Source organism: Misgurnus anguillicaudatus, chromosome 18, assembly GCF_027580225.2.
Source record: "Misgurnus anguillicaudatus chromosome 18, ASM2758022v2, whole genome shotgun sequence".
Lineage (NCBI taxonomy): Eukaryota > Metazoa > Chordata > Actinopteri > Cypriniformes > Cobitidae > Misgurnus > Misgurnus anguillicaudatus.
The window spans coordinates 16,492,099-16,507,481 of record NC_073354.2 but is presented as its reverse complement, the minus strand read 5'-3'; the positions used below and the strand labels follow the sequence as shown (position 1 = coordinate 16,507,481).

General features: G+C 36.4%; 1 protein-coding gene across 3 annotated transcripts in view; it reads right to left on the bottom strand.

The window, feature by feature from the left end:
- brf1b (BRF1 general transcription factor IIIB subunit b) overlaps nucleotides 1-15,383 on the bottom strand; it is an 88,931-nt gene that overhangs the window by 23,682 nt on the left and 49,866 nt on the right. For all 3 annotated transcript variants that reach the window (XM_055185667.2, XM_055185668.2, XM_073855950.1), the window contains 4 exons: nucleotides 8,787-8,848; nucleotides 6,956-7,037; nucleotides 6,447-6,499; nucleotides 4,778-5,049 (listed from right to left, as the gene is read on the bottom strand). In XM_055185667.2, coding sequence (XP_055041642.2) covers nucleotides 4,778-5,049; nucleotides 6,447-6,499; nucleotides 6,956-7,037; nucleotides 8,787-8,848 — 469 coding nt within the window. The remainder of the gene's footprint in view (nucleotides 1-4,777; nucleotides 5,050-6,446; nucleotides 6,500-6,955; nucleotides 7,038-8,786; nucleotides 8,849-15,383) is intronic.

The window sequence follows — 15,383 nt, the reverse complement described above, 5'->3', positions numbered from 1 at the left end:
ATTTACACTTCAAAAGGCAAATTTTGCCAGTTTTGAGAACTGTAAGGCGTAAGACAAGTGTAGAAATGCAAGGTGGGCATATAATTCCTAGCCAAAAATGTCATTTTTAAAGAAAATATACAATTCTTTCAGCCACATAAAAAAAAATTATATATATATATATATATATATATATATATATATATATATATATATATATATATATATATATGTTTAAAATACATTTTCTTGATTGACGCAAGAGTTTTAGCATAGTAAGTGTTGGTTGCCATAGGTACGTTGCGCAGTGACTCTCAGGATGGCGTTGTTACCGGAAGCTAGTATTATAGTTTATAAAAAGTTTGAAATATGGATATTTTTCTTACAATATGTTGTTCCCTGATTTCTCCAATTATAAGCTTGAAAAAGCAGGGACATTTACTAAAATAAATCCAAATGTGTTTGTCTGAAAGATGATAGAGTTGATAGAGTATATCATGGGGTAATTTTGATATTTGGCTGGAGTATCATTTTAATGTAGCGTTCAAGTGTGAGTGATTCACGTTCCGTGGAAATTGAGCGTTGCCACACGATCTGCGCAAGTTAAAATATCTGAATTTTGGCGGATATTCGGGCCGTGTTAACCAAACAGGAGCTTGCTGTAGTAGTGGCGTGATTACGGGAAGCAAGCAGAGGCAGAAGAAGCCCCACCCATGACGCAAATTTTCCTGTGAATGTCATGAATGACTAGAATGTCACACGCAAATGAAGCGAGTAAACTCAAAATGTTCAAGCGTCCAACTACACATGAATAGCACGTTTTTGCCACCACCCACGTCTGGTGTGAACGCACAGTAAGTGTAAAAATTTTACTGTTTCTGTCACAAAAATGATATAGTATAAAGTACATTGGACGCACGTGCATTGTCACAGTTACGCATGTGGACGGAACTTAACTTCCGGTCTCTGTTTAATGGTCTGACTAGTGGCTAAACCAAACTCTGGAACAAATAGGGGTGCGTGGGGCAAAAACTAACGCAGGGTTAGTTGTAACACGCACTGTTTAAATTGTTGCACAATGTGAGCCTTTTATTTTTCCGATATTTTTTCATGCTGCTAAAAGATTACAAATTATTGGAAATGTATAATGTTTTTAGAGTTATTGATGAACGAGCATTTTGGAGGCATGTAAGTAAATTTTTTCAATTTTTTTTTTTTTTTTGGTTTCTAAGTTGGGTGTGTAAGATACCAAATCCAATGCTAGGTCATATTAATCAGTGTGTTGTTGACGAAAACATAACATCATTATGAAATATGTCTGCAGCTCTTACCAACTTTTTTGGTGGGCTTGAAAATATTTTCACCCAGGGGTTTAATTGTAACGCTGTGTTACAACTAACCCCTCAGCAATAACGATATGAAAACCGTTAACGTTAGTGTAAATCTTGCCGTTGTTTTAAATAAGCTACACCCAAATGATTGCTGGCTGCCAACAAAATAAATATGCCTGTCTTATAAAAAAATCGTGTGTCAAATGTATTTTGTTCATATCTTTAAAGGGGGGGTTAAAGGTATTTCAAGCATTCTGACTTATTAACCCAGTTATAGAGTTGTTTCCTCATGCAAACGTAGGCAAAGTGTCAAAACCGCAGTTGGGCGTGTTTCAGAGTATTTCTGTGCCGAATGCACTTCGCCAGGGTTCGTACAAGTTTCGGCTAGTTTTTTTCGATTACAGTTCTAACTGACGTTTCAGGGGTTTTCGATACGTATCACTTCTTTATATGGTCTTCCGCCGGAAAACTTCCCCTGGAAAACCCCGCCCAGCCGTCAGTCAGCGGGAGACGCTAGAGCTTGCTAACAGCTTATCACGCCACTCAGCTTTGTTTAATTTCAAAAGTCAACAATGGCACAAGAAGAAGTGTGGTGTGTTTTTGGATGTAAGGAGAAGACATCCAGCCTTATGGAAACAATGGATATAGTTTATTATCCGGATTAGCAGCGGAGTTTTGCGTGTGTGTTTGATGCTGTGGATTTTCGGAACCGGGTCATGACGAGTTACACGTGGTAAGTAAGACTTCTGTCTTATGTTGGAAATAGGCGCCTGTATATTATATAAATGACACGAACATGTAGTGAATCATAAGTTAAAACAGTGTTGTATAGTGTTGCATGACTCGTACTCGCTCCTCCTGCGGTAGTAACTCCTCCTTCTTCATTTTTTCGTACGTTATCGGAAAGATTCGGTAAAGCTAATCTTTCTTTTATAAATCTGATTAAACTAAAGACTCTTCAGAGATATAAAGGATGTCATACTACTCTATAGGTACTCCAGATTAACATCAGAAATGCAGAAACAGCGTGTGTTACGTGAGCTTTAATATAGATTGAATAAGGTCACGTCAAAGATTGAAATCATAATGAAATGAATGGCTAAAATCTGACTTTGATGCTCATTAATCTCAGAATTTGAATTTTGAAACTGTAGTATGGTTATTACAGACTGGGTCACATATAAAAAAAGTGTTTTGTCATAATTGTGCTGCCTTTTCTCACATATTTAGATATTTGTATCCATTTATAATTAAATAGAAAAGGGCTGGATGAATGAATACAGTGTGGATACCTGTCTATTATAAACAGATATCCACTTTAAGTAGACAAAATAGTATTGAAATATTTGCCTGCAAACTTAATTTTTAGCAAGTGTTACAACTAACCCCCTGCCTGTTACAATTAACCCCACATATGGGGTAAGTTGTAACATTTGCACTTTTGTCATGGTTGGTGTAATTGTCCAAGAATGGTAAGTCCTAGAAACAAACTTTAAATGTTCATTTGTAGCAGAGATGTGTGTGTTGCTTGTGTAAAAATATAATTACCGATAATCAAACTCAAATATTTTTTTAAATGATTGAGCCAAAACCAAAAAGCGTTAGGTTGTGCCCCGCTCCCCCCTACTTTGTTTAAAATAACAAATGTTTTGGTTTCCTAAAGACGAAAGGGAGACAGAGTTTATGGATCACCACTATGTGAAGGGAGGTTTGGTAGCCATTCTGTAGTTAACATTGTATATGTTATATAGTACACATTTCACACAGTAATTTTAGCTCAGTGTAGTTTTTGATACGCTTTAGCTATGATTCGAACTATGGTAATCTACTTGTTGTTTATTTTGCTTGTTATCAGACATAAACTACTCTAAAAAGACTCTGTTGTTATTGAATCTTTGCGGGGTTTACTGGTAGTTACATTTGTTCTACGAAAGCCGCTTGTTTGTTACTGCTGAAACCGTCTAGAGCACCAAACACAAAAAAATATAATATATTATATAGTCACCCATATACAATCATACACACATTTATGTATATGCCATTTAGTTTATATACTTTGTTCAGATCAATCAGAATGTGTGTTGTGTGCAGAGATCAAACAATATGACATCTTTAGTTACAGTTAGTTCTGCACACTTAGTCAATTCAGAAAAGAAAAAGGCTGCTGGCCTTTTTGTACTGTTTATTAAGTCATGCATGGGAGTCGTGAACAAATTCTGATCAGACAACAAAACTGAAAACTGTTTTCTCCCAAGACAGCTCATTACAAATTTCCCATGGTCCAGCAGGACTGAGGGGAACAACTTCTCTCAACTGGAGCTGGAACTAAATACAAGTTTATTGCCCAATTGGTTCCACAGTCATCAGCCTGTGATGATTTCATATTTTTACACTGGTCTCTGCTTGGAGTTTGTCCCTACAGCTGTCAGATTGGCAAAGTATTATGTAGCTTACATCATAGCACTGTATGCAATACTAAAGAAAGTTCATAAATAAATATGGACAAAAAATACAAATAAGGTAATAAAATTCAATGATCATCTTAAAAGTTCATTTTCGCCAGACAAAGCAAGTAATAATAACACTAGCTAGCTCTCTATTTATATCTTAAGGATTCAATTGCAAGCTAATGTTGCGAAGTTTGTTTCAAATGCATTCATGAATACATGATTAAAAAGAAAGGGGTCAGTACATTGCCTTTTCCAAGCTTCAGGATATGAGGTCTCCGACAGCTTTCATATGTCTGATTCATCATCATCCCACCATTCAGTATGAAATTAGTAATTATCATCAACGAAATGGACTTGAGGAAAGACGTTGCACAATGAAAAATTATCTTTCAAAGCCAAAGTACAGAAGTCACGATCTTGTGCTCCGTCTGTCGTACATTCATTACTTCTCTCACAGGGACGTTCGGAGCCCTGGAGGACTATTAATTGGAGAGGGGGCAGACTCCCAGCATGCACTGCAGGGTGCCAGGTGATGGCAGACAGACAGTCCTGGCACTGAATTGATGACAAGCTTTCTCCTAGTGGAAATGACTGTGAAGGTCAGCCAAAGGAGCAAAGGAAAGACAAAATGTTGGAGCCGGACAAGAAGAAAAATGTAATCCTCCAAGACCAAGGGGACAGCCTTTTTGGTCATGTCCTTTGTCTGAGGAACAAAAGAGGCTCTTTACCACTTCAAGCGGGGCCTGTTTACTACTTAAAGATGGACTTTTACCGAAGAACTGAAGAAAACAGTAATAAAAAAACTCAAAAGGTGGATGAGAAGGAAGAGTAAAATACAGCTGATCTTACCAAATACAGCTTAGTTGGTAGAGCATTGCATTAGCAGCGCAAAAGGTTGTAGAATTGAGTCCCAGCCAGGAAACACTCATACATGATAAAAATCAGATGCACTGTAGGTCGCTATGGATAATATGCACGCAATTGTAAAAACACAATTATTCTTGATAAATTTCTCACCTTTTGCCCATGAGGCTGGCAGGTTTAGCCAGGCCGAGATTGCTCTTGTTCGGCTGCTTCTTGCGGCGCGTCAACTTCTTGCGCCCGGAGCTGCTGGCGGCTGGATCTTCGGCTTGCTGAGTGGTGGTGTTTTCTCCACCCTTGCTGTTGAGGTCTCGCAGAACGTCGTAATTAATCTTACTGGAGATCTTCTTCTGCTCCAACATCTTCTCTATGGCCTCTCCTGCAGTGCTGGCCAGGATTGGTTCTTTCTTTTTGGAAGGCTTCTTTGGCTAAGGCATCACAAAAGGCAGAAGATTAGACAAACTGGGACAGAGGGAATACTCAAGGCAAGTCAGTCCTTATGCAGGGTTCACACCAGATGCGATAGAGGCGGCAAGCGCAAATTTTTTACATGGTAAGTCAATGCAAAGACATGATTAGGCATCCTGCGGTGCGGTACGTGCGGATTGAGCGTTGTCGCAGGAAACACCTAGTTTCAGAACTTCGACAGATTTCCGCACCGCGTTAACCAATCAAGACCTTGCTGTAGTAGTGATGTGATTACAGGAAGCGAGCAGAGTGGCGGAGTCTCAGCGAAGTCGCAGAAGCCCCTCCCATGACGAGAATTTCCGTGTGAATGTCTCGAATTACTAGAATTTCACACGCGAATGAAGCGAGTAAACTCAAATGTTCAAGCGTCCAACTACGTGCAAATAGCGCATTTTTGCCGCCTCTACTGCGGCTGGTTTGAATGCACCATTAGAAGGTTCCCATTCATGGATGAGACTTCATTCTGTAGCTCATTGGTAGATCATGGTGCTTGCAATACAAAGAGAACTTGAATAGTTCAAACACAAAAGTCTGGCATTATTTTTTGTTAATCAGCTTTTTATAAGTCAAACTTTGAATGGATTTTGACGAAAACTGTATTTCTGAATGGCCTGAGTTGTTCGAAGCAAAAGTATTTGAAGAACATATACTACGTGTTGAGAGCATTCGATTACAATCATTATCAAATATTTGACAGAGGTAGCAGATTTTACATCTGAATTCTTCATATGTAGTTGAATGTAATGAATAGCTTTGAATGAAAGTGTCTGCCAAATGCAGATATTTTATTTGTTAATATATTTGTATTTTCCTGTTTCATGCAACCAAAGCTCACGATACTATTAATTATTTTTAAGTAGATTTTTTGTGTGTATGTCTGGTGTATCATTTGAAGGGCATGTGTTCCCTGTTTGGTCTCGGCATAATGATGTCCGGCTAACAGCTGTCAACAACAAGGTGACAGAATCCCATTAGAGCAGTCTGTGAAAGCTGTCTACCACAGACAGAGGGTGTACATCATACACCATACTCTAAGTCTCCTCACAGTCACCAAGTGCTCTACTGTACCTGAAATTGCCATTAAGCTCAAGGCACCTCATTATATGCAGAGCATGGCGGGCTAATCCAAATCCGACCGGGAGCCGCGGTACTGATTTCAGAGCAGACAGGTTTAGGAGACGTGGCATTAAGAGCCCTGGGGTTGAACTAGAAATGAAGTTAAAATGGAAAGTTTGTAGTCTCCCAGGGTCTTCAGCTGCCGAGTGTCTAAAGACCCCGGCAAGGGAGAGAAGCCCAGGTCAATGCTACGGTATAAGTACAGTAGGACACAGACTCACACATAAACACAAGTACTCACCTTCTCCTTATAAGTCCCTTGCTCTTTTTCTTTAGCTATTCTCTCCTCTTTTTCTGTAAAAGGGAGCACATTGAGTTCAGCTTTTTATTAAGTTTTAAAGTATGCACAATCTAAAATGATTTAAATACCCAAATCCATTAAAAACCAGACAGAGAGATTCAATGAAAAACGTTTAAAACTTTCAGCAGATTCACTTTACTGGCTCAATCTTTTAGTTATCACAGGTATTTTTACATTAACATCTTTTAAAAATCTAGCATAGTCTTACAAATTCAAAGTTTGATTAAAATATTTATAAAATCCAGCTTAATCTTCTAGAATGCAAGGTTCAATCAGTCTTGTGCTAATTGGTATTTATACAGCATTATAAAACCTAATATATTTTTATAATAAAACATAATTTTATGTCTGTGGCTGAGCAGTATTAAATCTGTCCCTCATAAGGACAGATCGGGTGTACAAGTTTCTGTTAATAAATGCATTGAGCTCCTTTTCTCCTGTTCGCTTACCTTTCTGTTCCTTCAAATACTCCTCATTCTGTTTCATCCACAGCTCTGTTTTCGCCTCCACCTCAATCTCGTTCAAAATGTACTGCAGAAAAGAACAAGCATACACTGATAAGTAATAGGAAGGTGTATAATAATAATGTGTAATCGCATACAATTTAAAATATAACTAATCACCTACCAAGCCTTAAATGGCCTAGCACCCTCGTATGTTAAAGAATTACTATCAGAATACAATCTATCACATACACTGCGATCACAAAATTCTGGCCACTTAATTATCCCTAGAGTATCAAAAGTGTCTAAAGGTGGTAGATCCTTTTCCTACTTAGGCCCTGTTTATATTAGAGCATTTGCGTTTTAAAACGGCATTTTAAAATCAAAATGATCCTCGTTTATACTGACATTTTAAAAAGAATCTTCATCCACACTATACACAACCATAAACGCATGAAACATGACCAATCGCGTAACTGGGCATGCGCATAAAAGTGTAAAATAACTTATTACTCTAATAATAGCTTACATTTGCGCATTTATGCAGCCTAGGGGTGTGCGATATTGACAAAAATTCATACCTGGGTCCTTTGCTGGCAACTACAACAGACATTATTTTTGAACCTATAAAAATGTGTTTGGGAAAGTCTTATACTGTTCTAGCTCCCCCCACAACATATTAATATGATTAATAGGTTCATTTGGATTTTATAACTAAACAGAAAGGTCTTTATGATTTAAAAAAAAAGCATTCAAGTGAACAGTACTAAACGAACTTGAAGCAAAAATAAATTTCAGCAAATGCAAACTTCAATCAAACATAAGAGGTGAAGTATAGCTTTAGCCTACAGAAATGCTTATTGCATTAATTTTTAAAAGTGTGCGAGGTCCGTGCACGTCCTTCGCTTGCAACACAGAAATAGCTAAAAGTTCAAGCGGCTAAACGAGCATTAAATATTTATGACGTTGAGTTTATTGTTTTTATTAATTTATATTCACAAAACTTATCAACAAAACATCGATTAAAATTAAGAGACAAATTATATGAAACGAAATTAATTTTAAAGTAGCAAACAAAACTTAAATTAAACTCGAAAATAATGTCTGACCCATTACAATTCTCCTTTCATATTGGCCTTTAAAACGCCCTATATGGCGTTTAAAATGACAGTCTATCTTTCGTAATAAGTTAACTAAATTTAAACAAAACATAAACAACATTAACAATATTCAAACCCAACAATATACTCAAACATAAATATAAAACAGACATTATCTATAAGGATACATTTTAAAACAATCCAATATAGCGTTTATAATAGCTGGTTGGTAGATGTTTACTATTTTTGGCAAAACCTCTTTTGCAAACCTCCATTTACCTGAATAAAATAATTTTTACTTTGAAAATGATGCGCTGTCACGTTAACATCAGCTGTTTGTTTACATAAGACTCCGTCTACGTTCATTTACACTTAGCGCAACGTCTGAGTTCTCAAACCAAAACAGGGTCTGCAGCGTTTGCGAACAAATCCGTTTATGAGGGTCGAAAACGGTGGTGTAGTGTAGATGAAAGGCGTAAACGTAGCAAAAGTAACGCGTTTTAAACGATAAACGCATTAATGTAAACATAGCCTTAGCCCCTAAGCTCTGGAATGATTTACCAAATAATCTTCAAGTATCAGACATAGTTTTGCACATAGTTTTGCTTCCAATTCATAAATTATTAATTGGAACGTGTAGAAAACAAGAAAAATAGTAGGGATGTATAGCAGCGTAGATACTGGATTTAATTCTGTTTTCATTTCATCCATTAACCCATTAATAATAAACCACGTACCTTTTCAATCTCATCTTCATCAATCCCATCCAGATCTAGTTCTCCGTTGTCTGATTTATCATCTGGTATAGAGAAAAAGACACAAAAATCAATCAAATGCAGTAACAATAAGATTCATTTACATTTTACTATCCAAAGCTATTTTAAATATGCATGAAACAGGTTTGTCTTCAGTCACACATATTAGGGACAGAGAATTTGATTATCTGATTTTCTGAGGAGTCTTGCCAAGTAATGCAGCATGACATACAGCATACAGGTTATTCAGTTAAATTTCCCATTTCAGAATGAACAAAAATAATCTTCCTGTCTGTTCTCTTTAAATGATCAAGTGCACCATTCTGTTAAAGTTTACTTAATACCGGCTCTTTTTTGTGTATTTGCCATTAATAGGCTTAGTGATGAAATGATTTTGATTGTTTCTCAGCTATCCTCCCAAATTGTCTTTAAATCCAACGTCACGTTTGTTAAGGTCTAAATTAAAGTCACATGTTTCGAAAAAATAAAGTACAGCTATGTTGTATGGTAATGCAGTGACCTGCTGTAACCTTAGATTCACATGAATACACTAAGAGTTATGAACATCACCTGAATACAATTAGCATTTGCCTGCAGGAATATATAAATATAAATGAGACCAGTGTAAGAACAGAGCACTTTACTGTAAATAGACGTGATGAAAACAATCACAAAATAATACAGCATCTGTGCATGTATAATTGGACTGTGCAGCAAGCGAATCAAAAACATATGTAAAAATGTAAACTACAGTACACAGATGAATTCACATTCAAGGAATGATTTTGATTATCATAAATTTTCTTTTATATGAAAAACTTATGTAACCCTTTAGTTAGAGTTAAACTTTCCACTTACATTTCAAAAGCCGCTAAACGTCACCTTCGTTAAGAAATAAAATATTGATATTGACCAGCATTTGGTCAAATACTTTCACTTCAAATCCACCTGATCCCAGCTAGGACATTCAAAAATATAGGTTTATTGGTACATTGTAAAAAAAGAAAAAGTTGGTTTAACTTAACTCTTTCCCCGCCAGCGTTTCTTTTTTTAGAAAATGTTTTTCTTTAACCCATTAACTGACACCGTTTACTTCAATCTTTTGCATGTAAACTTTTATCTATCACAACAAACTATGTATCATTGGAAAGGCCTAAGCCTCTAGAATATATATATCAACAGTGTTTTATAAAATAGATTATTAAGGGAGAGTAATTGATTAATTTATGAAAAGAGTGTGCCTCAAAACAGTTATATCCTGCTGAATGTCACTGTCCCGCCAGCGGGACGCCTATGTTTACTTCAGTGTTTTGCATGTGAATTCTTATCCAATCATGACACTCTATATATCATTTGAAAGCTCTAAGAGTGTAGTTTTCATTTACCATCAATATAAAGGAATGACATAGTGAGAGCCATTTTCTAAAATGCCATGTGTCCACAGGTGGTCCTACTTTTTATTATGTATTTGTAACACTAATACCCTATGTACACCTAAAAACTGTTGACAAACCATATATCATTGGAAAGCTCTAAGGGTGTAGTTTATATATTTCATCACCATTTTGGGAAAATTACGATGTAGGGAGAGTCAGTTTCTAAAATGTCACAAGGCCAGAGGGGGACCCAATTTGTTTTTACATATAGCATTAATGCCCTGTTATATATCGTTGAAAGCTCATATTTCATCATCATTTTGGGAGAATTATGACGTAATGAGAGTCAGTTTCTGAAATGTCAGGCCCACAGGTAGGCCAAATTTATTTTTACATATTTATAACACTAACGCCCTGCTCAAACCTAAAAATCATGAGAAACTATATATCAGAAAGCTCTCAGAATGTAGTTTTCATATTTCAAGGTCATCTGATAATAGAAATAATGTAGTGACAGTTTTTTTGTTACATGATCTTGAACTGTTTGCCCTTAGGGAATATTTCTGGGTTTTATAAGGTGGGTAAGAGCGCCAACTGGTGGATAATAGCGGAAATATGGATTGCCGTAAAACTCGTCATTGGCAGGGAACCGTTTTCACTGAATTGTTTACTCGTGATTTTATTATCTTTTATTTTATTATATGATTTTTTAGCAAAGTGCTCTAAGTGCACGGAAGAACAATTTCCATTACATTGGATTTCAAATGTTAAGCTGCAAGACTTTTTTACATGGTTTAAGGAAGTTTACAGAAATTTTTTAGACATTTATTCAGAAAAAAACGTGAAGAGTGACTGGAGTTTTTTTTTTTTTTTGAAGTGCCGATTTTTAAAGGTTGCATGTACAAAGAGGTTTTTGATGTGAAAGTCTGTCAAATTTGTTAAATAGCAATGAAATGACTAAAGTGACATTTGTGAAAAATAAGGCAATTTATTTATAAGAAAACAAGGGTTTTGCATCTGAACGCATTTAGCAGACGCTTTTATCCAAAACGACTTACAAAAATGAGGAAAACAATAAAGCAATTAATCTTAATATAAGAAGTATTCAAGTAAACAATGACATGAAGTTTCATGATTCTCTTTAAATAACTTTAAGCTGATTTTATTTAAGCTTTTATATATGGCAAAATATTTCCTAAATAAAAAGGGAATGACAACCTGTGACTGGATTTACGGAGCCTCGGTGGATGAACACCAGATGTTCATTAATTAAACAAAGATATGAACGGTGTCTTTACCGTGGCCACCCAACTCACATTTGCGCACACGGAGTCCTGATTGAGATTGGAGAGGATGAACAGATTTTAATTTCTGAGCTGAGACGAGATAAAATGGGTCGCAATCTGTCCCCCATCTCAGATTCTTATTCATGCATGTGTGAGGTCTTATACACACCAAACTTCAAAGGCTCCATGGTCATTTAAATGAATACCATTTAAGATGGATACCATACCTTCTCGAAAAGCAACATCCAAAAGTTTCATCAAATGAATGAATGGAAATTGACCTTGTACCTTGTCAGTCATAGGACAGTGCCTCATAGGGAATGTTTTGTGGCTCACTGCACACCAGCATCTACCTATACCTCCTATTGCTTGCACCTTTAACACCTGAGAATTTTTATTGGGGGGGGGGGTCAATTCTACATCACCAGCAGGGTTGTAATTGAATCCAGATTTCTCTTTTTAACATGAAGATGGGAAACTTGCTCAGGCATGGACCAACATGGGCACGCTGGTATATGAGGGAATCGGCTTGTCTACAGGTAGCTTGCAATGGCTGTCACATATCAAACCCAGCGGAGCAAATCACAGTGTTTCCCCAGAGCTGTTGCCCAGCCAGCTTGGAAAGTCGAGTGTAAAAAAGAAACAACGTGGCACGATCGTGTTTCTGTTTTACAAAAGATAGCATGTGCCTCATTTGGGTTGAATAGATAGTAGTGGTCTCTCAGAACGAGCTCTGGTTTCAAAGGGGTTGACAAGGTGAAATAAGTGACCTAGAGGTCACACAGGCTAATATGGTATATGTTTGTGGAGTAGGGAGTAATGCTGGATTCACACCAAATGCTTTTTTGCTATTCAAGTGTATATAGTTGAATGCTTGAACATTGTGAGATTACTTGCTTCATTCATACGTAAAAAGCCGTCTAGTCATTTCGAGACAATCACTCCGAAATTCACATCATGGGAGGGGCTTCCCCTCACTTCCTGTAATCACGTCACTACTAGAGCAAGCTCCTGATTGGTTAATTTTCCAGCAACGGTCAGATTTTTCAACTCGCGAGTTTCACATGGCAACGCTCAATTTGCGTCATTCGCGCGAACTAGATGTGCGCTAAACGCCTCATTCTCGATGCGAGACCTCCAGACGCACATAAACGTGCCTTTATATTGACTTAACATTAAAATCACTCATGCTTGAAGCCTATACCGCGGCTGGTGAACGCAGCATAAGGGTATACAACCTTTAATCATACTCAACATTATAGGGTTAGGGTAGTTTTGTCAAACCAGCTATTAGAAGTGATTGAAAAATTTCTATTTTTCTGAAAGACAAGCACACAAAAAACTATAAACTTTTTTTATAACATAACATGTTGGTTGTGCGATAGTATGGACACGCAGAGGACTAAATGCTTAAAGGTAAATGTGCACCAACATATTTGAATGAAGAATGAGTTTCTCATATGATTGCACTTGAGTGAACATAATCCAGATTACATAATGAATCATGTGGAATCATTATGCAAATAAATAGTTCGCTTTGATTTAGTTTAAACAAAGATTAATGAACAACTCTTACATCATTCTGGTGAATGCTTACAATTGAAAATATTTTTTTAGAATTGCATTTTATAATCTACTTTTAGCATAATGTATAGTGTAATCAGGTTACAGGCCATCAAGACCAACAAAGGCAGACATCACCATTGATCATCAATACCTGTGGTCTTCTATTCAATCAAATCAATTTCAGTGCTAAAATTCAATGATGTTATCCTCTGAGAAAAATGATCAGATTTCCCATGATTCCAACAAGAAAAGCACCTGTTCTGAGAATCTAGGAAGGTTTACCTCTTCACCCACCATAAAACAAACGTGAACTAATTTCTTTTGCATGAAGATTTGAAAGAAGTGAGAGTTTCACGCTTATATAAACAAAAAAGGAGGACACAGTGGGAAAAAATTCTTGCAATATGTCATAATAACCTCCAAGGGCCTTTTCCAACCTCACCACCTGCTTCTACCGTCTATGCTATGGGCAAACAGGACAAGGAAGAAAGAATATGTGTGCGTGTACAGGCTTGGCTATATTTGTGTGGGCAACTTATAAAACTTAACTTTAACTCTTTCGGCGCAATTGATGAGTATTTCCAGCTTTCCGCAATACTGCTATTATCCACCATTATCTTCCACAACTTATAAAACCCCGACTGGTCGATCAGGATTGACCTATTGGGCACATCTGTTTTAGACAAACACATTTGGAGTTATTTTAGTAAGTGTCCTTGCTCTTCCAGACTTTAAACTTTTGACTTTAAACTAGGATGCACCGAATCCAGTATTCGGATTCGGACGAATACTGGGCTTTTTGACGGTGTTCAGTTTCGGCAGAACCTTAGATTTTTTCCACTGTTAAAACATTTGCGTCTAAAACATCCAAAAGAATACGAGTTGTGCATGAAGGAATCTACAGACAACAGCCAAAATGCAGCAACTTTAGGATTCGCAGGTTAAAGGTTAGAGGTTTTACGTTAATTTAATCATGATGCAAGAGATGTGTGTGACTTTCCATAATGTTTTTCGTAATATTTGGCTACTGTTCTAATCGTAGCCTAGCCTAACTATCCATGTTTATTGAGTAAATGTTCAATAACATTAATTTCAGTCATATTCTGATTTTTAAAAAAAAGAAAAAAACACTTTTCTTTGCATTGTTGCACTTTTATTGAAAGGTTTTGGTTTGTATATGCTTATGGTAATTGTCAAAATAGTTTTTCCCACTTGTCATCCTGGAACAGAGGCGATTCTAGGGTTAGAGCTTTAGGGGTGCTGAGCACCCAATGAGCTCCGCTGCCTGCCACCACCCGCTCTTTTTTTCCTACAGAAACCAATAATATGTCTTTTGTAAAATAGCTATCATTTTAACATTGGTTCAACTAACTCCAAAATAAATATTTTTTTTGAGACCTTTCAGGCATGAAAATGGGTCAGGGGTGAAAAAGATGAGAAGAATATTACCCCTCTAGGGTCCGGGAGCATGCTCCCCCTTAGAATTTTTTCAAAATAACATATTTTAAAGCATCAATCTGATGAGTTTTCAGATGCATTTTTTTTGCCAACCTTTTTATTTCTAATTAATGGTGAGCTAGCACATTTTTGCCATTAATGCCATATTAAAGTCTCAGGACAAAAGGTGGGCTACACCAGCAGTGTGGGTATGGTTTTATGTGAATATACAGTGTATCGTTTAAAGCCTTTGTCAAATTGACAAATCTCCTAATTTATAACTTTTATGCCTACAACAAATCGTAGGTTTATTAATAGATAGTTAATTTGCAGCTTTTCTTTTAACAGTCCTTTAATTGAACCATTACCTTTACTATATGTCTAAAACAGTGTTTCTCAAACTTTTTCAGCCCAAGGACCACTTTATCTTCCAATTTTTTTCTGAGGACCACCAAACAGAATCCCACTCTAACACTCCCCCAAAAAACAACAAAATAGGAAGGATAAGCTAAGTTTAAGTTTAATATGCAACTGTTTCAAGTCAAAAACTAATTTTTTGAAAACAAATGCAATGCGTTCAGAAATTATTATATGAATTTTATTTCATTTGAAAAAGTAAATGTGAAATGAGTTGCAGCTTAATATGAACAACAAACTACACATGTATAAAAACATACTATAACAGCCTAGGTCCCACTTAATGTCATTCCAAAGAGCCATTAGTTTAAAACTGAGGTGGTGGTTAAATGAAGTTTATGGTTATACCTACAATAAAATACTAAAAAAATGTTCCCCTTAATGTCCAAAATCACTGAAATTACAGGGATTTTACACATGAACAAAAACTAGTACATTACAAAACTAATAAATCTGTGGATTTAAGCTGCTTTCAGTTGACGCTTGATCTTTTATTT